General features: G+C 47.5%; 1 protein-coding gene across 7 annotated transcripts in view; it reads left to right on the forward strand.

Annotated features, from left to right (window-relative positions):
- Positions 1-23,633, forward strand: part of LOC147634562 (alpha-mannosidase At3g26720-like) — a 169,805-nt gene that overhangs the window by 28,523 nt on the left and 117,649 nt on the right. For 5 of the 7 annotated variants that reach the window (XM_086803669.1, XM_086803671.1, XM_086803672.1 and 2 more), the window contains 2 exons: positions 13,699-13,818; positions 13,957-14,040. The exons of 1 other annotated variant lie outside the window; for it this stretch is intronic. In XM_086803669.1, coding sequence (XP_086659795.1) covers positions 13,699-13,818; positions 13,957-14,040 — 204 coding nt within the window. The remainder of the gene's footprint in view (positions 1-13,698; positions 13,819-13,956; positions 14,041-23,633) is intronic. One more of the 7 variants, XM_086803675.1, reaches the window with a different exon arrangement.

Below are 23,633 nucleotides of genomic sequence, written 5' to 3' on the forward strand. Positions count from 1 at the left end.
GCCTCACATGCATGGTTTTACACCATAGACGTGCCGTGGCACGACATCGTCAGAACGCGCAACCAGTCCTTCAGTTTGCCAATAAAATTTTGACTTTATGTCTGCAATTAGGCTTATCTGATACGGACAAGAAAGGGTTGTTTTTGTATGGCCTGGACACGCAAATCCAATGGGAGGTGCGTATGTTTAGGCCAGCCACCTTTGAGGATGTACTCTCGCTTGCGCAGAGTGCAGAAATGAAACATAATGGTGGCAAGCCCAAGACTTCCCAGCCGGCTTCTCCTAGGGCTAACGCCTCTGGGGGCAAAAGCCAGAACCAGACGGAGTCTTCCCCAGGACAGAGCCCGGGAGCCTTTGGCTCCAAGAACTCGAACAATGCGTCAAAGCTTACTCCAGACCAGAAAGCGGAGGCAGGTAAGACAGGTGGCAAGTTAAGTGCAGAGGAACTTTCTCAGTACAAGAAGGAGGGTAGATGTTCTTTTGTCATACAAAAGGACATACTTCTCGGGATTGTCCGAAGAAGCCTCCAAAGCCCGCCACCGCCACCTCCACAGCTTCCGTGGTGAGCTTAGCTCTCACACAGACCCCAGCGGCTACCCCTAGTTCTTCAAACCCCGGTGCTTCAGTTGGAGCAATTATTAGCCACTGGGAGCTCGAAGATAAGCAGAAGGGCGCCCATGACCAGGAGTATGAGCGCAATGAATTACTCAAGTCCTTTGGCTACATAGGTGGCCAGAGAGTCGTCTTGTTTGACAGCGGCAGCACGGAGGATGTGGTCACGGAACAGGCCGCTAGGCGTGCCCGTTTCGAGCTGGTGGACAAGCAAGTTGAGGGTTTTAGCATAGGCATGACAACGAGCGCCAAGTATGAAGCTCTAGGTGCTAAGTTAGTGATTTAGGGCGTAGAGTTTGTGCGTGACTTTATGGTTGCCCCTCTTGTAGGAGCAGACATAATTTTGGGTATTTAGTGGTTTCACAATTTTCTTTCTGATGTCAAGTGGGACAAGCACACGTTCCAGATCAATCGGAATGTGTCGAACGTCCCAGTGACCATTAAGTGTGAGCCAGGAAGCCACTTGCAGGCTAAGCGAGTAGTCAGGAAAGGCGCACAGTGTGCGATGATTTACATCCAGACAGCCCAGATGGTGGCCAGTGCTTCCGCGAAGTACTCGGTTCTCCATGAAAAGTTCCAAAAGATTTTTCTTCGGGACAGCCTCCCTCCCCAGCTCCCCCCGTCCAGACCGGAGGATCAGAGGATTGACCTCCTCCCAGGCTCGGAACCCCTGAGCAAGTTTCCGTATCGCCTTTCCAAGGCAATGGAATCGGAGTTGGACCGCCAACTCCAAGAATTGTTGCAATCTGGCTTCATCCGCCCCAGCGTGTCGCCATTTGCAGGACCGATCTTATTTGTCAAGAAAAAGGATGGGTCTTCCCGTTTGTGTATCGATTATCGTGCACTCAACAAGCTAACTATCAAGAGCAGATTCTTGATGCCTCGAATTGACTATATTCTCGAGAGGCTGAATGGAGCAAAGGTATTCTCAAAACTTGATTTAAAGAGTGGGAACCACCAGGTGTGGATTTTGGAGGGGGACATTCCCAAGACAGCCTTCGTACAGAACGGGCCCACTATGAATTTGTGGTCATGCCATTTGGCTTGACAAACGCCCAAGCTACATTTAACCGCATGATGATGCGTGTTTTCCGGGATTTGATTGGAAAGTGTGTGTTCATATTTCTGGACGACATACTCATATTTTCAGCTACGGTTGAGCTGCATGACGTTGATGTGGAGAAAGTCCTTACGTTGGTGGAAAGCAATGAGCTCTACGTCAATGAAAAGAAGTCGGAATTTTATCTGTTCCAGGTGCATTACTTGGGATATATAATTAGTGCTGAAGGCATTCGACTTGATCCGGCTGAAGTGGCCGAGATTGTCAACTGGGAAGTATCTCAGACAGCCTATGACATTAGATCTTTTGTGGGTATATGCCAGGCATACTCTACTCACATCGAGAAGTTTTCTGACCTCTCGGCAGATCTCACTGATCTGCTAAAGGGAGTGAAGACAAGAAGGCAAAAGATTCGAATGACTCCACGAGCGTTGGAGGCATTCCAGAACCTCAAGGTGGCTTTCTAAGAAGCGCCTTGTTTAGCACTTGCCTTGTGGGACGACCCATTTCAGGTGATCACCGATGCGAGTAACATTGCAATTGGAGCTGTTTTACAACAGAATGGTCATCCAGTAGCTTACATGTCTCGTAAGTTACTGCCCGCCAAGAAGAACTACTCAGTTTATGATTGTGAACTCCAAGCAGTGATACAGGCCTTGAAACATTGGAAACATTTCCTGGATGGCCGTGACTTCGAGGTTCGCACTGACCATCAGGCATTACGTTGGATTCAGACAATGCCAAGTGCACAGTGGAGTGATCGACAACACTGCTGGAGTCAGATATTCCAGCAGTTCGGTGGTATGATTGAGTACCTTCCAGGAAAGGCCAATCCAATGGCTGACGCTTTGAGTAGGAAGGGACAAGTGTCTACGATTCAGACCACTAGACTTGATCTTGTTGGTACAGGACTAGAGGACATGAAGCACACGTACGCGGATTCCGAGGAATTCGGTACACAGTGGGAACAGGCACTGGATGCCTCAGGACCATGCCATTTTCTGATATGTGATAGTTGGCTTTTCTACAAGGGCCGACTGTGTGTTATGAAGTCGTTTAGGGCAGCTCTTCTCCATGATACCCATGACGCCATCACAGGTAGTCATAGGGACATGAATTCGACTCTGGAGAAATTGGAACGATAATACTATTGGCCAAAGATGAGGCGTGATGTGTTTACATATGTACAACGCTGTGACATTTGTCAAAAGGTGAAAGCTCCTCGTGGAAAGAAGATAGGGTTGTTACAGCCCTTGCCAATTCCTGAGGGTTCTTTCCAGGACATTTTGATGGACTTTGTCACAAATCTGCCTCCCAGTCCGAGTAAGCGTAATACGCAGTGCTTAACTATTGTTGATAGGTTTAGCAAATTTGTTATGCTTATTCCTTGCAGGGCCAATGTGACCGCCGAGGATGTTGCCCAGTTGTTTATTCGGCATTGGTACCCGATTGGCGGGATTCCTAGGACCACAGTGTCAGACCGAGATACCAAGTTTACCAGTCATTTTTGGAGGGCATTGTTTGATAAGTTTGGTACTAAGTTGAATTTTTCCAGTGCATTTCATCCACAGATAGACAGCCAGACAGAGATATACAACCAGTTGGCCTTTGATGTGCTGAAGTGTTATGTCTACGATCAGCAAGGTAAGTGGGAATCGTAATTGCCTTTAGTTCAAGCTGTTTTGAATGACTCTTTTTCTTCAGCTATTGGCAGGACTCCATATGAGGCAGCGTTTGGAAGACCTTTCGCTGTTAACCAGGACTTCGTCTTCAGTACCGGAGGCGAACAGAGTGACGGAGTCTTACCAGGAGATCTTAGAGTCAGTAAAAGACAGATTGGCTAAAGCGCAAGAGGCCTACACTCGACAGGCCAATAAAGACTGAAGGGATATGAAGTTTTCGGAAGCAGATTGGGTTTATCTTCGGATTATGAAGCAAAGACTGAAACAGGTGGGCAAGCGATGCCCAAAGTTGTCTTTCAGGAGCTTCGGACCTTTTTCCATCTGGAAAAAGATTAATGAGGTGTCTATGCAGTTAAAGCTACCTCCGAGTTGGACTATGCACGATGTATTTCATGTCAGTTGGTTAAAGCCATATGCAGGTCCAACCCCTTCAGAGATCAAAGACGAAGCGGAACCAGACATTGTGGATGAAGCAGAAGTTATGGTTCTAGAACAGATCCTTCTGCACCGTATCAAGCATGGCTCAGGCCGAAGACTACGACAGTTCCTAATGAAGTTTCAGGACCGAGGAACTCATGAAGCGGTATGGCTCGACAAAGAGTTTTTCGAAGACTATCCGGCGTTATTGACGGATTATTTGGAGGCTATGCAGCTTCCGTCAAGTTAAGCAGAAGGGGATGTCGCGTGCATCCCGCACTTGGATGCCACGTAGACATTTCTGTACAGAAGGTGTAGGACCTGGGATGGTGAACTGGCCCCATCTGAGCCCAGTCCGGGACGAGTCAGCCAGGGATCCATCTCAGTTATCCGAGGTCAGGTGTGCATTGTCCTGCACAGGAGTCTAAGGTCAGGTGTGCAGTGTCCTGCACATGAAACAGTGCCAGTCCGCGCTGTGAGTCTCCCTCTAGAATGATGTCAGTGATTCTGTGTATCTGGTATGGTACTGGATGCCAAATCACTGAGTAGTTAGTGTTTAGGACAAGGGGCCAGCCCGTAGGGCTACCCCAAGTCGTAGTGTGCGCATGGGAATGGTGTGAAACCACCCCCATGACGGCCAGGAAGGCCCTGGCTGTACCCACCAGCCATGGGTAGGCCATGGGGGGGCTCTAGGACAGCCCCAGGGGCAGGCCAGGGGTAGCCGACTGCTTATCCAGCTCTTGGAGAGGTTTAAGGCAAGTATGGGGCAGCCCATATAGGCTGCCCAGCCTCCAAAACAGGGGGCATTCAGTGCCCAGCCTCCTAGGCAGCAGGCGCCTAAGTGCCCAGCCCTATTTCCCATGCGTTTAAGTGCCTAGCCAAGCAACAAAGGGATGCGCAGCATTTAATGGTATTTATTGCTGTATTTTCTCAGTCGTGGGACATTTATGGGCTGGCCAACTGCTGTAGTACTGGCCGACTGCTCATGATTGGGTAGTATAAAAGGAGATGCCCACAATCCCATTCATTCATCTCATTCTCCACCAAGAGCTCAAGCATAAGAGGCTAAACAAAGCCAAGAGGGTGCTTAGCAAAGGGGTGAAGGATTCAGGTCAAGGGCAGGGTATTCCCAGCCAAGAAAAGGTCCAAGATTGCTGTATTTTCTTTCAGATTTCTCATCATTCTAATAAAGCAAATACACCATCCGTGGTGGGGGCCCTACAGAGGGTAATTGGGACCCAATACTGTGTCCTCTCCACCTCTCTCTCTCTCTCTCTCTCTCTCTCTCTCTCTCTCTCTCTATTTTCTGCACTTCTCCTTTCAGTTTGTGCGTTAATTTCCGTCGCGAAAAGAGTGCTGAATTCTGAGTATTGAAGTTACCGATTCTTCTCCGAAGCTTCCACATACTACAGCCTCCCCTCCTTGCCTTTGCCCGCCCTAGCCCTCCTGTTGATCATTTCGCCTCCCCTCCCCTAATCGCCTCCCATCCTTTCTCCGCCTCTTCCCTCAGCGCAGCGCTGTTGTGCTGCCCCTCCCCCGCCCCTCTTCGTCTTTGTGTCCAGCCTCTTCCCCTTGCTTCCCTTTTCTTTTTTGTTGTTTCCTTTTCCACCCTCCTTTCCTTTCCTCCGTCTCATTGCCTTCCTCTTCCACTTGGTTCGGATTGCTCCTCATCCAGGTTCAAGTCAGCCTTTTTCTTCGACTAGCATCATGGCTAATCATTCTCCCTCGGCCGGGCGAACCATTGTTTTCTCCGAAGCCGAGCTCGCGGTCCTGTATGCCGAAATAGAGAAAGACTCCAAAACGACCCTCATTGCGAGAATCTTTGGATCTCACCCATCCCGTCTCCAGGCTCGGGATTGGGTCCTGGCGGCTCTGCCCTCCGACCTCGCTCTAGACGCAGCCTTGGAGGTTTTGAAGGGCAGCCCTTTGCCATGGGGCTAGAGGAAGATATTCTTTCTTACCTACTCCAGCTACTTTGACCCTGTTGAGGAAGACCGGAACCGTTTCCTGATTACTCTCAAATTTCTAGGTCTTCCGCGCGCATATTGGCCTATGTTAGAGGCCATCGGGTTTGCCTTTGGGCTCTTCAAGTGCCCCCCCTTCACGCCTTGCCGACATCTTCTGTCCAGGTGGTCACTACCTCGGCGGATGCTGTCCCCAGGGTCACGGTTCTTGCCCGTGACATTGAGCTCTTTGAGGACTATGTTTTGCTTCCGGGCCCTTGTGGCCCTTTGAAGCAACGTATGGAGATTGCAAGTAAACCCGATCAGTGCCGGGTTTGTCACCAACAGGGTCACTTTGCTCGAGATTGTCCTCGGGCTCGAGGTCACAGGAGGCCTCGTAAGCATGCCTCTCAGGCGCCACCTCCCTTGGTTCCTTCCCGTCCTTCAATCCACCAGGTGTGGTGTGCTGTCTCTCACACCCGCCCCCCCTAGTGCGATTGATGGGAAGGCTTCCTCGGATCATGTACAGATAGATGATGTTTCTGGTCAGAGGGATGTGTCAACTGATGCATCTTTGCAGAGATAATATTTCAGATCAAGATGACTTTGTGGAGTCCTCTCTACTTGGAGGGGGCGATATGCAGGATGTTCAGCATAGGGGGGATCATGTATTGCAGGATTTTCAGCATGATGCCATTGCCCTTGATGCCCCGCAGGAATAGGTTTCTTGTACATATGTAGGCACGGTGCAGGGCCTCGGACAAGGGCATGTCAGTGGACTTTGCCTCGTGGATTTTCCCGTCCTCCAGCATTATGAGAGGCGTCCTCAGGCTGTCCATCGCCTTCTTAGATCGGGGGTCAAACCCTCTTCTCTTCCATGAGAATCGTCTCATGGAATGTTCAGGGCCTTGGAGGGCTTCCCACCCGTGGTAGGAAGCGCCTTCTGAAGGACCAGCTTCACCTTGCTGTTACTGAGGATGACTTCCAGAGAAGGCCAAATTTCTTATCTTTTTCTTGGCATAACCGCAGGAGCGGGGATGAGAGCATCTTTGCACGTCTGGACAGGTTTTATGTGGATGATTGGTGCTTGGACAGAGGAGGCACCATTGCTATTATGCCTGGCACCACCAAATCTGATCATTGCCCTGTCATTTTGTGTCTCAGGGAGCCTGGGGCTCGCTCGGCCTCTCCCCGTATCTGTAGCCCCGACTCTTTTTATCTAGATGCTGACATTTCCCTTGAGATCAGAGAGATATGGAGATCTTGTGACGGTCCTGATTCTCGTCATAATATTGCGCTAGCTCTTGAGAGGACCAGCCATCATTATCATAGCATTGCCTTGTCTAAGAAGAAGGAGGCTTCGGACAAGGAGAGAGCTATTAGGCGTAGGATTGCTGCTCTCAGAGGGAACATGAAAAGTATGCACATGCGACTTGGATTACAGACCTCTTGACCACAGTCAGAGCAGAGCTGCAGTTGGCCATGGATAGGAGGGCTGGTTCGCCTTTCATGCGAACGAGGCCTTTTGGACTCAGATGGGTGGCAGATGCAACAAAGAGTTTTTTTTCAGCACACAGGCCTTCCCATAGCAGGGACTCTGTGAGGTACTTGTAGGATTCACAGGGTGAGGTTCAGATTGAGCCTGATAAGGTGAGGGATATTGCTTCAGAATTTTGTCGGTCTTTGTTGACTGCAAAGATTGACTGCAGAGATGGCCTCCCCTCAGAGAGATGTGGCACGGCAGAAAGTTTGGGAGTGCATGCCCAGGCTCATTACAGATGCTATGTGTTCTTCCCTGGATGCCCCTTTCTCGAAGGTGAATTCCTTCACGCACTGCATGCTCTTTCCAGTGGTTCATGTCCCGGGGATGATGGTCTTTCTCCCGCCTTCTTTATTCTTTTTTGGGATCATATTGGAGATGCTATCATTGTTGCCCTTCAGGAAATGTGGGTGTCGGGTATGATGCCTCCATATCTCACAAAGGGGCTGATTCACCTTATCCCCAAGAGTGGGGACAAGACTGACATCAAGCAATGGAGGCCCATCACCCTCCTTGGATCTGCATATAAATTCTTAGCTAAAGCCTTGAGTATAAGGTTCCAGCCGATTCTCCAAAGGACTATCCATGATACCCAGAATGGGTTCCTCCAAGGAAGGAGTATATTTGATAACATCTTTTCTTTCTGGGAAGCTGTCGAATGGGCAAGGCTAGTCAGCAGCCTCTTGCCATTCTTTTGCTTGATTTTGAAAAAGCTTATGACAGAGTGGATTGGGATTTTTTGGAGGGCACTATGGCACACATGGGGTTTTCCCAAAACTTGATCAGAGGTGTGTCTTGCCTATACAGGGAGGCTCATAGCACTGTTTTAGCCTGTGGGGGGCGTGGTGAGCGTTTTGAGATTTCCCGTTCAGTGAGGCAGGGTTGTCCCCTCGCCCCTTTACTGTACCTCATTGTAGCTGAGGCTATGAGCAGGTTTCTTCGGGCTGCCCGTGGTGTTGTGGGTCTCAGGCTGCCTTTATGTACGGAGGAAGAGTTATTGGACTTTGAGTTAGCAGATGATACGGCGTTGTTCCTTGAGGCTTCACATGCTTGTTTATGTGCTTTTCGGATAGCCTTGGAGGCCTTTTGTTTGGCAGCAGGAGCTACTATCAATTGGCATAAATCAGTTGGTTTTTGGATCAGTGATTCTCCTCTTGCAGATTGGGGTACAGATGTTGGTTTTACTTGGATTTTGAGAGAGGATGCTCTGCTAGATACCTTGGTTGTTAGGTGGGTGTTGACATCTCCCCTGCACAACAGTTTGCTCCAATGCACTTAAGCATTAAAAGCAAACTTCATCACTGGAGTAGGAGGAAGCTCAACTTGGCCTCTAGACCTTTGGTGGCACGACTTGGTTTATCGCTTCGTGCTGGATTTTTCATAACGGCTGCATTGGACAGCTTCATCGCCTTATTCGGAACTTTCTGTGGTCAGGGCTTGATGGAAATGCACACACTAGGACTAGAGTTGCTTGGGAAACCATTATCAGGCCTAAGCAAGAAGGGGGATTGAATATCATTGACCCTGAGGTGCAATGTAAGGCTTTGCTATGTAAGCTGGTTGTTAGGGGCTTTCTTCCAGGCTCTGAGCCGTGGAAGGACTTTCTCATGCATCAGATCAGGAAGTGTGTCCCTGTTTGCGGAGGTGACTGGACTCTCAGCTCACGCTTTATTTTTTCGGATGCAGTTCACCGCTCCCCTTCATCCCCCCTGGTTAGGTCCCTCCTACGGGCCTAGGACTGCCTGAGGAGTTTTTTGGTACACATCCCCCCGCGTTCAGCGGAGGAAGTTAACCGGCAGCCCATTTTGTGGAATGATTTGATCTTAGATGTGCATGGTAGGCCTCTTGGGGCAGCTATGCATTTTTTGGGCTGGCTGGGAGACGCTTTGCCCCACAGTGTTGGCTTGGAAGAGGTTTCAGAGCCTCACCAAGGTACAGAGATTGGATCTCAGGCAGCATTTGAGAGGCTCTAGTCGGAGAATTGCACAGATTGACGCAGCCATTCCCAACCAGTGGATTACTGGATCTTTCTTGGAAGACCGTCATCATTCTTGGTTTGGGGTTTTTTCTGGGACAGGTGTTCCTCTTCAGGTTATGGGTCTCCCCTTGCCTAGGGAGGATGATGTACCGGTCTTTTTTTCTGTACAAGATGGATGGCAGTTGGAGAGATTGTTTGAGTAGACTTGAGTCTGCCCAAAGAAGAGGTTGCAAAGGTGAGAGGATCTTCTAGGAGGCTGAGGGCCCCCAGATTCATCTAGTCAGAGTTGTTGGCAAGTTAGGGAAGCACGTCTAGGCCTCAACTGAGATTCGAGGGGACTGACAGGAGCTTGGCCATTATGGTTAGGCAAGGAGTTGCTCGGCAGTGTTGTCTTCAGGATTTGCCACTTTCACACTTTGTCTCTCTATTGACCCCTTTCACTGCAGAGGAGCTGGCGGAGGCAATGAAGGCATTACCCAGGGGTAAATGCCCGGGGGCGGATGGGCTTCGTGCTTCTTTCTTTCTTCACCATTGGGACCTCATGGAAGGTGGCCTTTGTGTTGCCTTCAATGAGATTATGCTCACAGGTGCCATGCCAAAGAGGCTCACAGAGGGCTTGATACATTTGATTCCCAAGGAGGGTGGTGATAGATTGGAGATCCGGTAGTGAAGACCCATAGGGATGGCCGACAAGATTTTGGCCAAGGCCATCAGCGGGCGACTTCAGCCTTCCCTCGCAGACTCGATCCATGACACTCAAACTGGTTTTGTTCAGGATCGGAGTATTCTGGACAACATCTTTACCTTTTGGGAGGCGACAGCTTCGGCTAGGATGCGACAGCAGGACCTCATTGTGCTACTCCTTGACTTTGAGAAAGCTTATGATAGGATGGATTGGAGCTTTCTAGAGGGCACTATGAGCCGGATGGTGGAGTGGATTCGCGGAGTCTCAGGACTTTATTCAACATCTCACAATTAGGTTCTCATCCAGGGAGCTCGAGGCGACAGATTCCCTCTTTCCTGCTCGGCTTGACAGGGCTGTCCTCGGCACCGTACCTCTTTCTATTTGTCACCAAGGCCATGAGTAGTTTTCTCTCCGCACAGGAGACCGGACTTCAGGGATTGCGTCTTCCCCTCTGCACGCAGGAGGAGCTGTTGTACTCAGAGTTTGCAGACGACAGAGCAGCCTACCTTGTTGTAGATGCTAGGAATCTCCAGAGATTTGCGGAGTCGATAGAGTTTTTTTGTCGTGCATTAGGATCACAGGTCAACTGGCACAAGTCGTGTGGTTTTTGGGTAGGCTCAGCACCCACCCCGACTTGGCGACCAGTTGAGGCTTTCCACTGGATCTCAAGGGGCACTCCAGTTCGATACCTTGGCTGCTAGGTTGGCATTGATATCTCTCCTGAGCAGCAGCTCGCTCCGCTTCTTCTGAGTATTCGGAAGAAGCTTCTATACTGGAGCTCGGCGAGGCTATCCCTTGTAGGCAGAGTGGTGGCGGCGAACTAGGTATTGCTTGCCACCATGTGGTACATCACCTCGTGCTGGGCCTTTTCTTGGGCTTGTATTGGCCAGGTACAGCGTTTGATCCGGAACTTCTTGTGGGCCGGAAGTGATGGGAGGCCAGCCAGGGCCAAGGTGGCATGGAGAGTGATCATTCACCCACGTAGCAGAGGGGGGCTAGGTCTCATTGATCCAGCTATACAGAGCCGTGCCCTGTTGGGCAAGTTGATTATCAGAGGACTCCAACCCGGTGGTGAACCTTGGAAGGATTTCCTCTGCGAGCCCATGGTTTTAGTCCTGCCTTTGAGGATAGATTCGTAGCTAGTCTACTTTGTGCTTGGGATCGAGCCCTCAAACAGATTGTTCCAGTGGCCTCAGGGGAGCAGCTTTGGCAGCCTTTGATATAGAACCCCCTGATCCGTTCACCCAGTGGCCACATGCTAGGGTCCCGACCACGCATATCCTGGGGCGCCTTGAGCATGGGACCAGCCAGGTCTTGGAGATTGGGTTGCACACAGGCAGTTACCTCGAGAGGAGGAGGAGAGAGGCCTGACAGGGATCCGGGTTAGAGACAGGCTCAGCATCGACATTGACTCAGTTGTTCGTCCAGAGTGGCTGACTCCTATTCCAGACACGACCCCCCCAATATGGCTAGGCATGTTCACTAGACACGATATTCTTGTGGTGGTCTATTGAGCAGATGAGGGCAGTTGTCTGCTCACTTTTTCTATTGGATTACATGGCAGATTAGAGAGATTAGAGCACCCCTTGGAGGATTTCAGAGGCTGCACCTTGCAGAGGGTGAGGGTGATTGGTTTTTCGGGCACGTGCATGGCACATAGATCCAGCACCGGCCAAGGTGGCCAGGGAGAGATTTTGGCGGTTATGGATTTGGGAGTGCCGACCTCTCACGCGGTTGCAGTGGGACCCTAGAGAGTGGACGTGGCATGATCCCACAGATCGGCACCATACTGGTGGCGTCGGAGGGGCCCGCTCCAGGATTGGAGAGGGCACGTCACCATCAGGAAAGTGCTAGAATAAATGCTCGTAACGGTTCTCTGATAGAACCGAATCCTCCTGAGACCTAGCCTGGCGCGCTCAGCAGCGGCACTCGGCTCTAGTGGTTGTCTGATGGCCCCCGAGCACGGTCCACCGAGCACGGTCCAATCATCCGCCACTCACCGTCTGTTGGGGCTTGGTGCTTTGCTGTTGCGTGAGGGCCTACCTCTCTCCCTACCCCCTGGTGAGGGTCAGCACGAGAACCAGGGGGGGGGGGGGGGGGGGGGGGGGGGGAACCACCGGAGGCGGTCTCCTGTATTGCCACCGAGGGCAAGCTCTAGCTAAGTGACCCATCTATTTGCAAATGAAACATTGGCCTAGGAGGCCAGAATACTCCCCATGCTGCTGTATGGGGTCCCCTCGGAGGCTAGGAATAGAAATACAATGCGGTACTGACTACGGCGAGGCCACACAGATACGAAGGGATAGAATCCTAGCTACCCTCGCGAGGGGCAAGGCAACGGTAGCGGGGGGGACTCCATCACGCTCTCGATGCCACCACCAATCATTGTTTGGGAGAAGAGGAAGGTACTCCTTCCTAAGGCCTGGGAAGCCCAAAACGCCAGCCGATGGGTAGGACGCAGGATCGAAGTGGTGCTGCCACCGAGAGCAAAGAAGGCCTAAGCCATACGCAGTGCAAGGGGACTCAGCTGCATGACTCGGTCTGACGTCAATGGCGAGTCGAACTCCACCTGATAGTATCCGCGCCCCAAAGGGTGAATATTGGTGATCTTTATAGGTTTGCCAATGAGGCTGGCCTGAAAAAGATCCCTGAGTTGTCCGTGCGCGGGGTGGCTACCAACAATTTTGCATACTAGGGTGGAGGCCTCAAGTGAGGTAACAGTTGTGGAAAGAACCTGTAGATCCGCTTCGGAGAAGGAAATGCAAGCAATGGCGGCTTTGGTCGGGGATGATGGAGCAGCTGCCCTGGAGTCCTCCTGAGGGTGAAGGCTAGAATGAAGCGAAGCAAGAAGGCTAGAATGAAGCGAAGCTTGCTGAATAAACTAAAAACCCTAGAAGTCTGGAAGCATCAACCTGCACGGGAGGGGAGGGAGGAGAGGGGCGAGGAAACAAAGAGAGTAAGAAAATAGAAGAGGGGAGGGGGGGGGGAGGGGGCGGCAGGCAGCGACGAGGGGGACGACAAAAGAACGGAATGCAAAAAACTAAACAAAAAACCAGGGGAGGACTGCGTTGAGACGTGGCGGGCAGAGAATTGGGAGGGGGGCAGCAAAGGAGGCGCGGCGAGCCGGGGGGGGTGGGGGGGGTGGGCTCGGAGCATGCACATGACCGAGAAGGAGCTGTTATAAACATACCATGGCAAGTTTTGTGCTTTTGTTGAGTAGGATGAATTGTATGCCAACTGTATCATCATCTACCAGGGGCTTTGGCCGTCCCCTTGGGGTTGGCGTATGATTTGCCTTTTCTTCTTCTGAGGAATGATTCTAGCAAAACTATGTGTGTCTCATCTCCTCTCAAAAGCCCTTAAGAAAATAGGTATGACATAGCAAGATCTATCGAGTTTACTTCTGTTTCCTCCACATGCTTCACAAAAGCACTATTGCTTGCTGTCTTATTTTTGTCCAACAAGTACCTTTAATATCCTAGGTTGGCTTCATGACTCATTGGTTGAGGAATTTTGGCATGGATTTCTACTTATCGAGGCAAACTCTGCTTGTCTTCCTCAAGGCATTGCTATTTGTACTTCAAGGCCTTGACCCGATTCCTTTCTATGTTACTCTGGCAGTGTGACTCTGCTGTTGTGCGAGGTAGTGATGTGTTGGGCTGAAAAAACTTGGATGTCCTCTCCTAGGTTATCTTTTTGGGTGATTGCATAGGTTATTTGTTAGGAGAAATCTTCAAAAGAAAAAGGTTTTAATTTTTGCATATATTGACATGTTTTGCAGCTGGGATTTGATGCTCTTTATTTTGCAAGGATTGATTATCAAGACAAAATGAAGCGTCTTAGTGAGAAGACATTGGAGATGGTTTGGCAGGCTTCTAAAACTCTGGGCAGCTCTGCTCAGGTGGTTATGTTGGTCATACTATTCATCTTATGAAGTGTTTGTCATGAATAGATAGTGTTCATAGAGATGCACTATGTTATGTTATTATATGCACAACACTGTACAGGTATAGGTTGACATGCATCTTTGGCAGTTTAGATTTTTACAGGTACTTTGTATGACGGTTATGGGGCGCCCACTGGATTTGACTTTGACATGGATTCTACAGACACACCTATCCAGGTACTCATCTACACACACTTTTTTTTTTGGTAATATCCAGTGCAGTATATTTATATGCTCATAAATTTACATGATGGGAGGTCTCCGAAATGGAGAGTATCCCAAAGATCAGAAACATAAAAAGAAAAGCTCTATGCAAGAAGCATCCATATCACCCTTATGGCAGGCATCATATAAGGATTGCCGCAATGAGGCTCGGAATGATTCATATGACTTGTGAATCTGCCGACCCAAGTATGCCAAATTATGCTCACTCCAGATTGTCCAAAGAGCCCAATATCTCACCCAAGAGAGAAATAGTGAGTATTGAGACAAAGACCTCATAAATCTGCCAAAGAGCCAAAAATGTTTCCCAAATCTGTGACTTGGGAAACGGAGCTGAAGATAATCTGAAATTCTCCTGAGGAGGATCCTAGAACACGGGCAATGCCAAAGCAAATGAAGAACAGTCTTTGAAGGAGCCTAACATCTTAAACATGTGGATGGTGCAATGCGACGTTTAGCAAGTGTGACCCCCACTGACAATGTGCCTGTCATACATCTCCAAAGAAAAAGTATTTGTTTCAATGGCATTTTACACTTCCAAAACATCTCGAGATTCTTCCGCCACCATGAGAGGGGCTTCCTTATATGCCACAGAGAATTAGCATGTTGCTGAATCCATGGAGCAGGCTGAAGAAGCCTGTAAGCTTTGATGGAGGTTAAGGCGGGAAGAGGAACAGGATGAGTGCATGTAGCAGAGGGTTGCAATTGCCAATCCGTAAGCCTGTCTGTGTCAGCCACAAGAGGAACAGGTAGAAAAGGATGTAATAAATCAGCAATTTTCTTCCATATAGACCTATGATGCATTCCCAATGCATAGGAAGCATCTTTGCCTACTGCAGTCGGCGTTTCTTTTCTCCATGGCTCCGCTATTGACGTGCTCTCCTTTTTGCTTACAGTCGGAGTCTTCCTCTCTCTCCTTCGCTGCACTATGCAGTTCCCCGCCTCTCTTTGTTGACGTACACGCTCTTCTCTTTGCCAGCCGTCGTGGCCTCGTTCTGGAAGAACCCGCCATCCTGGCCCAAATCGGCATCCTTCTTCCGTCGAATGCTCTTGCGCCATCTCCTTCGCTGCCATGCATACACGTAGCCACCTTCTCGAATCTCCTTAAACCTTGGACATTTTCACCTTTCATACACATATAACATTGGCCCCCTCAATAATTAATTGCCCTCATGCCCATGCACACCTTCGAATACAACTTACAAGTGCCCATTTTACTTTTGGGGCACGCACACATACACCCGAAGGTTTGCTAACAAAAATAATAAATTCTCCATATCATGTGAATGATGCAAGGCCTGATGGTTATGCCTCTACTCCTTCTGCTCGGCAGATTTAATCTCAACCCAAACTCAAAGCTGACCCAAACTGATTACATTTTTTCCTGAAACTCTCAGTACTCTGCACAGTATGTACATATCATCAGCCTCTATTTTTGTCCACACATATTTAGCAACCCCCTTTTTCTGCTGAGACATGCATGTCCAGCAGCTGTACAAACAGGGATGTAATATCCAGATCTTCCTCTCTGCTCTCTACAACCTCCTGACATGCATTACAAACTTTCTGGTCTTCTTCTTTCAAGGCTAACATCAATCGAGCAAAATACTTCTTTAGTCGCAAACCATTCACCCTTCTTTTATGCTTCTTTCCATCTAAATCGGTAAGCTGATAGCTTCCATTATCAAACTTTTTTTCAACTTTGAACGGTCCTTCCCACTTTGTCTGGAATGCAGTATGAAATGTACTGTCCAGCTTGCTGTTATACCTGAGAACCAGATCACCTTCTTCAATTTCTTTCTGCTTCACCTCCTCATTCTCTTTTTCTTGTCTTTTCAATTGTATAGCAGCATAGTGATCAAAGGCTAGCTCTCTGTCTAATTGGACTGTTTGCAAGGCCAGCAATCTTTCTCTGTAACAGTTAATAGGTTCATGTCCTTCGTCAATCAGAAACTTCAAAGCTGGAATTTCTACATCAATAGGCATGAGTGCTTCTTTCCCATAAACTAAATGAAATGGTGAGAGTTGTGTACTAGATTTCACTGCAACTCTGTATGCCCATAATACACGATTCATCTCTACATCCCAATTTTTGACATGGCTTTCTGTCATTTTGGTCATCATCAGCTTAAATTCACCATTGAATCTTTCATTCAAGCCATTGCATTGAGGGTGATAAGGAGTGGTATACTTGTGGTTGATGTTTAATCTTCTGCATAAGTGGTCAACTACCCCTCCTCGAAATTCAGGACCATTATCTGATAATATCTCCAGAGGAATACCAAATCTGCAGCATATATATTCATACACAAAATCAGCCACATCTACTCTCTTCACTGCCTTCACTTCTGCCCATTTTGATAGGTAATCCACCGCAGTAAGCATATAACACTTTCCTATGGTCGTCCTGGGAAGTGGTCCAACTGCATCCACCCCCCATCTCTCAAAAATGTCATAAACCAGCATGATATTTCTTGGCTCCATTTTTAAGATTCTTTTCTCCATTCTCTGGCACTCATGGCAAGATCTGCACCAGTGCTGAATATCCTTCTGGATGGAAGGCCATACATAACCCTCCAGTAATATTTTCTGCAAGGTGATCTTAAATGTCCCTCATGATTTGAAAATAAAATATAATATATTTCTTCCCTCCAGGGAATTCTTCTCAATATCTAATCAACCCCTTGCATATATAATTCATCCCCAATCATGACATAATGCTTACTCTTTTTGATAAAATGATATTTTTGGCCTTTTTTGAGCTCTTCAGGCAAGCGACCTGAGAGTAAGTAATCCACCACCTTAGACAGGTATTCTCTCCCTCTGTATAATGGCTCTTCAATTTTTGCAATTACCAGATCCTGATCAATTACCTCCTGGACTAACTCATGTGCAATATGATTGTCCTCCCGCCGCACATGTTGAATACTCCATGCTGTAAATTGATGCAGCAGCCTCCTAACATCAGCCAAACACCTTTTTAATCTCGGATTCTTTGCTTGCCAGCTACCCAAGACCTGCTTTATTACTAATAGGGAATCTCCTTTTATGATTAGCTTCTAAATTTTATGTTCGAGAGCAGCCTGCAGCCCCTGAAACAATGCTGCGTATTCAGCCTCATTATTACTTTCAGCTTCCAGATGTATCCCATCCTTTAGAATCAGCCCGCCTTCTGAATCCTGGATTATATAACCCCCGGTGGCCTTATGTATACTCCTCTTATATGAACCATCAAAGAATAAAACATGAGCTCCGGGAATGATAATTTGTTCCTCTTTTTCTATCTTTGAATCCACTTCCTTCACCAGGATTGGGCCTTCCTTATATATTAGGAGATCTGCTAGAGTTGCCTTGCAAGTATCTTCAATCAAAAATGAGAAATCATATTCTTGAAGCTCCACTAACCATCGCATCATACCTTTTGAGAGCGAAGTACCATTCACCAGCTGAGGGAGAAGAGTATAGTTTGTCAGAACCACAAACGGTCTCATCAGGAGATATGACCTGAACTTCCTGCAAGCATATACCAGACTTGACAAAACCAGTTCAGCCTCTGTATATTTCCTCTCTGCTTCCGTCTTCACCCTACTTGCATAATATACAGGTCTCATGTATTTGGACTCATCTCCTCTCTGCATTAAGATTGCTCCAACCACATCCGGACCAAAAGATGGATTCACATAAAAGACCTGAGAGAAATTTGGGGCTTTTACATTGGAAATACCTCCCAATACCTCTTTCACTTTCTCAAACACTTCCTCGCATTCTTCATTCCATTGCAATGCTTCTTTCTTCATGGCCTGTTGAAGAGGATAAAGCAATCGAGATATTAAATGAATAAATCTTGCCATATATTTTACCTTCTGGACAAAAGTCTGCAGCCTGGATGTTGATGGTGCAGATAATAAGATAAGAGCTTTTATCTTCTTTGGATCAGGTTCAATTCCATTTTGAGATATCGTGTGTCCCAACAGCTTCACTTTTGAACATCCTAAATGACACTTTAGGATTCAGATGTCCACCTGCATCATCCATTCTAGAAAATACTTGCTCCAATTTATCACCATGCTCCTTTTGAGAACTATATACACATATATCTCACAAAATCATCTGTAAGAGGTGCAAGTATTCTATCAGTATTCTTTTGATACCATGAGGGTGCATTTTTCAAACCAAATGGTACTACTCGGTAACAAAAGTAACCCCACGGCGTAATGATAGTGGTTTTAACCTGGTCTTTCTCAGCAATTGAGATCTGAAAATACCCAGAGAAGCCATCGCATACACTATACCTCTCATACCCAGCCACCTTGTCCAAAATATCATCAATAAATGGCAGAGGATAGTGGTTGCTTTTTGTTGCAGCATTCAGAGGCTTGTAATCGATATAGACTCTCCACCCACCTGTATGTTTTGGAGTAATGACCACTGGATTTGCCCAATCTGAGTGATCTACTGGATAAATTAACCCTGCTTTTAACAATTTACTCAGCTCCTCTTTCAACACAGGCAATAGCTCTCTATTTATTCTTCTCAGCTTCTGAAACACTGGCTTCACACCCTTTTTCAATACTATAGGCATTGGTTCACATTTGAATCCTCGGATCTCTTCATATGAGGTAATGAACAAATCTGGAAATTTATGTATTACCTTCATATACTCCTCTTTTTCCACTGGCTGCATTCTGGGATTCGGCATACCCTGTAACTGCTTCTCTCTCTCTGCACTGGGTGATGGAGGCTGCATCTACTCTCTTCTTCCTCCTTTAACATCTCTTCAGTTAGCATTACATGCTCATTTTCTTCTTTCACTAAAAATGATATCTGACCCTCATCATCAGAAGTAGAACTTTCTTCCTCAGTCTCACTATCTGTATACTCATCAGCACTTGTTTCTTCAGGTTCACTTTTCATTTCCAGCTTGCTACTCATATTGAACTTCTTGGCTCTTCCTCTCTTGTTATGTACGGTTATAGTCCCCCTTCTCCAATTTTGGATGGCACCCACCTGTCTGAGCCAAGGCCTGCCTAAAATTAGTGGATAAGCTCCTAAACCAGCCGGCATAATATGGCAGTTTATGCTGCAAATCACACCAAAAGCAGTCATTGGTACTCCTGTACATATACCCAAACACTTCACTTTTGCATGATTTGCCAAACGGAGTCTAAAATCTGAACTAGCATTCAGCTTTAACCCCAATCTCTCCATGCAGGACTGAGTCATTACACTGATTTGTGCACCGCCATCTACATATGCCTCTCCAACACTCACACCTCCACACCAAGCATCAACTGATGGACAGATATCAGGAAGGTCTTCCACAGACATCAACTCCATTTCACCCTGTGTGGGCTCCTATTCATTTGTTTTCCTTGGATTTGCCAACCTCTTCCACTCTCTCTTGAGCTTCGGACACAATCCAAGCAATTGGGCGAAAGTTATATTGGCTGTCCTTCCCTTTAAGTCTCCCATCAGGGTGTATTCCTCTTGACCTTGACCAATGCGCAAATCTGAAGTTTTGTAGCGTCTTCTTGGCTTCCTTTTCTTCTTCTCTGATTGAGGGCTTATGTCAAATTGGACATGTTTTCCTTTCTTAGAAGACGGTTCAGCTTCCCCCATTGTACTTCTTGTCCTCTTGGCCACAGGCATGATCTCTGGGATGGTCTCCACTCCTATCAAGCTAAGAGCCGGTCCCTTCCCTTTATCTTCCCATTTAACTCCACTGGTAGAGGGCTGATTTAGATCTTTTACCTCAACACTGTGATCTCCTGATCTATCATTAGTTCTTTGCATCACGGGATACATTCCACCACCTGTCCTGGGCGGTTTATCACATTGAGAGCTGATGTGTCCCCGCTCCCCGCAGTTCCAGCATTGGACATTGCTCAAATAATAGCCCCGTCCTCTCCCTGATCCTCCCATATTTCCTTCACCTGTTGGCATAGTGTCTCTTTTATTATTTGGAGCACCTCGGCTTCTTCCCCTTCCACTTGCTTCCATCCAATTCAAACTTAATGACTTCATGAGTTCCACTGCATCATGAATGTCTTTTTTCAAAGTATCCTCTTGTTCAGGAACAACAGCAGCTTCTCTTTCAGGATGCATACTCTCAATCTCTGACATCTTCACAAATTTCTTTGGCTCTTCCTGTATTCCCATCTGCCTCAGACGCTTCACCTTCCACTCCTTCTCTCGAGCAACTCTGACAACCTCCTCAAAGCTATCCAGGTTCTTCATCTCCACCTTCAGACGGAGGGTTGGCTCCAGACCAGCCACAAACCGGTCTCTCTTTATCATCTGCGGGGATACTTCAGGAATCAAAGCCTCACACCATAGACTCCACAGTCTACCAAACTCTATCAGATACTGATCCACATCCTGACCATCCTTCTGCTGAATTTTACACAACTCCTTCCATACATCATTCGGACTTCTTACACGGGCAAACTGTGCCAAAAATGCAGCTCTGGCTACACGGTACTCAGGATCCTGTTGATGAGCATTCCTGTGTGTAGTCACAAACATCTGTAGCCATGCTTTTGCATCACCCTGTAAGCAATAAGTCAAAATCTGAGAAAGGATCTTCGGGGTTGCCCTGTCTTTCATTAAGGCTGTAAACTCCATCTTCTCCAGAAACCTGATTGCACTCTCCTGTGGCAATCCCCAATACTCTGGAAAATCTTGAGCCATATTCCAAATCTTTCTTCACACAAGCCCTTGTCTTCTTTCACAAACCGAAGGAAATTTCTTCCTCTGTGGAGGCACCAAAAAGTGATGACATGGAAGCGGTATAGCTGTATATGCCTTTATAGAGTGTCACACTTCCACACACTGGTACAAACACACCCAGAACACTAGACCCAAGAGCATAAACAAAACTTTATTTCAGAACAAGTCTTCGTCTCTACAAAGTTGGATATCCATTATATCCTCAGAACCATCCTCTTCTAACACCCACTCATAATCTGCCCACTCCCTTTCATCTATGTAAATTACAACTGACCAGTACCCTGCATCACTATTAGAGTATACAATCTCAAACATTGAAGGATCTTCAAAATACAGTTCATGAATATTTGGACCAAGCTCCAGAACAAGATACATATCTGTGGTGGGCTACCCTCAAAGCTTATTTAGATTTACAAGACTTTATATTTTAGGACTGTGACTAAAGGCACCAAGGAATGAGGAAACTCATGGACGAACCGAAACATTCCGGAACTTCATGGTCCTCACAGAAAAAAACTTCACCATAAGTGTTTATTCTCCCTTAGTAGCATCATAGTTTTCCCGTTCAGATCACCAGCGACAGTAGATTGTAAGCCACCATCTTTAGCACCGCAGCTTCTCGAGTTCACTTGAGTAAGGATATCAATATGAGCCGCAACTTGTAGCTACATGGGTTCTCTATTACATGACATCCTCAACTCTCTCTCTCTCTCTCATAAAATCAGGATCCTCATGACCTCTTCGCTTCACTCACTAGAACAAAATGAGCAGCATCTACTTCTACTTCTCGGCAAGAACTGCATAAAACTTCATCCTTTGTGTTCTTGAATGGTGATCTACCTTCGAGTCCCTTTTGCTACGTCTGGTTCACTGCTGCTGACGTTTAGCCCATGAGATTGCTGAAAAAAATATGACATCTTCTTGCCTCTTCTTCCACAGTCGGGGTCTTGCTCTCTTCGTAGGTTCTCTGCAGTTCCCACTCTGTCTCTTTCTTTGCTCCCCTGCAGTTGATGCCCTTCTCTCTTTCTATGTTTTCTGCAGTGGACGTCACCCTCTATCCTCCTCTGCTGCGCTACCAGCCACTTCTCTCACTACTCATCCTGCAGAGCAGTCGACATTTTCCCTCACTCTCTCTGCCTACTGCAGTCGGCGTTCCTTTCCTCCACGGCTCCGCTACTGACGTGCTCTCCTTTTTGCTTACAGTCGGAGTCTTACTCTCTCTCCTTCGCTGCACTCTGCAGTTCCCCGCCTCTCTTTGTTGACGTACACGCTCTCCTCTTTGCCAGCCGTCGTGCCCTCGTTCTGGAAGAACCCGCCATCCTGGCCCAAATCGGCATCCTTCTTCCGTCGAATGCTCTTGCGCCATCTCCTTCGTTGCCATGCATACACGTAGCCACCTTCTCGAATCTCCTTAAACCTTGGACATTTTCACCTTTCATACACATATAACATTGGCCCCCTCAATAATTAATTGCCCTCATGCCCATGCACACCTTCGAATACAACTTACAAGTGCCCATTTTACTTTTGGGGCACGCACACATACACCCGAAGGTTTGCTAACAAAAATAATAAATTCTCCACATCATGTGAATGATGCAAGGCCTGATGGTTATGCCTCCACTCCTTCTGCTCGACAGATTTAATCTCAACCCAAACTCAAAGCTGACCCAAACTGATTACATTTTTTCCTGAAACTCTCAGTACTCTGCACAGTATGTACATATCATCAGCCTCTATTTTTGTCCACACACCGCCTAGAATCTCGTCCAATCCAAGAAGACTGCATAAGGTGGCAATGTAGAAGAGAGTCAACCAAAAAAGCCAAAACTGTTTCCCAAAAAGGTTGCTTGGAAATCATGCCCGTTGGCCCCTTGACAATCTGTCCAGGAGGACTCGAGAGTGGGAGCAATACCACAGAAGATGGGGCACCGTCTCATATGGGTGAGAGCATCGCCTACAAGAGGCTGAAGCAATGTGTCTATGTGCCAAAAGAATCCCCACCGGAAAAAACACCCATAATGCATCTCCATGGAAACAGTCATTGCTTCAAAGGCAATTTGCTCATCCATATACTTCCCAATGCTTCTCTCCACCAAGGCTAGGATTTAGACATCTTCCAAAGATGATTCTCATGCTCATCAATCCAAGAAGGGGGTGTGGGGGGGGTGTGTGGGGGGGGGGGGGGGGGGGGGGGGGCAGCAAAAGAAACTTGTATGCCCTAGAAACTGAGAGAGCTGATGAAAAGGAAGAGGTGTGTATCGAGGAAGATGCTATGAAAAAGCGCCCCCCCCCCCCCCCCCCCCCCCCCCCCCCCCCCTCACACACACATTTTTTTTTTGGTAAAAACCAGTGCTCTATTACTTTCTTGTACAAGGAAAGAAGCCCTCAAAAGTGAGGAAAACTTATTTAAAATGAGAAACAGTGGAAAAACAAGTCTAACTGCGGCTGGTCCATCTCTTGTAGTCTATGGCAATCATAAAGAGATTGGCGCAAAGACTGGAAGATTATATCATCATAATCAATGCTCCAATGTCCATATGCATCTGTTTGCATGTTAGAGCACAGAGCTCCCAGCATGCGTGCTCATGGCTTGACTTGCTCTATAAATGCAGGTAGAAGAGTGGCTTTCCTTGCCAATATATGATAATAAATGTTAAGGACATTGAGCCCACCATGCATTTTGGGTGAACAGATAAGGTCCAGCCTTAACAAACGTAAACCTTTTCTATCTGCGTTGGTTTTCCACAGGCATTTGATTGCTTTAAACATGAAATTATCAATCTGTTTGCTTGACCAGGTAAGAGCGGAAGATAGAA

Source organism: Cibotium barometz, chromosome 10, assembly GCF_041138505.1.
Source record: "Cibotium barometz isolate CiBa-2024 chromosome 10, ASM4113850v1, whole genome shotgun sequence".
Taxonomy (NCBI): Eukaryota; Viridiplantae; Streptophyta; class Polypodiopsida; order Cyatheales; family Cibotiaceae; genus Cibotium; species Cibotium barometz.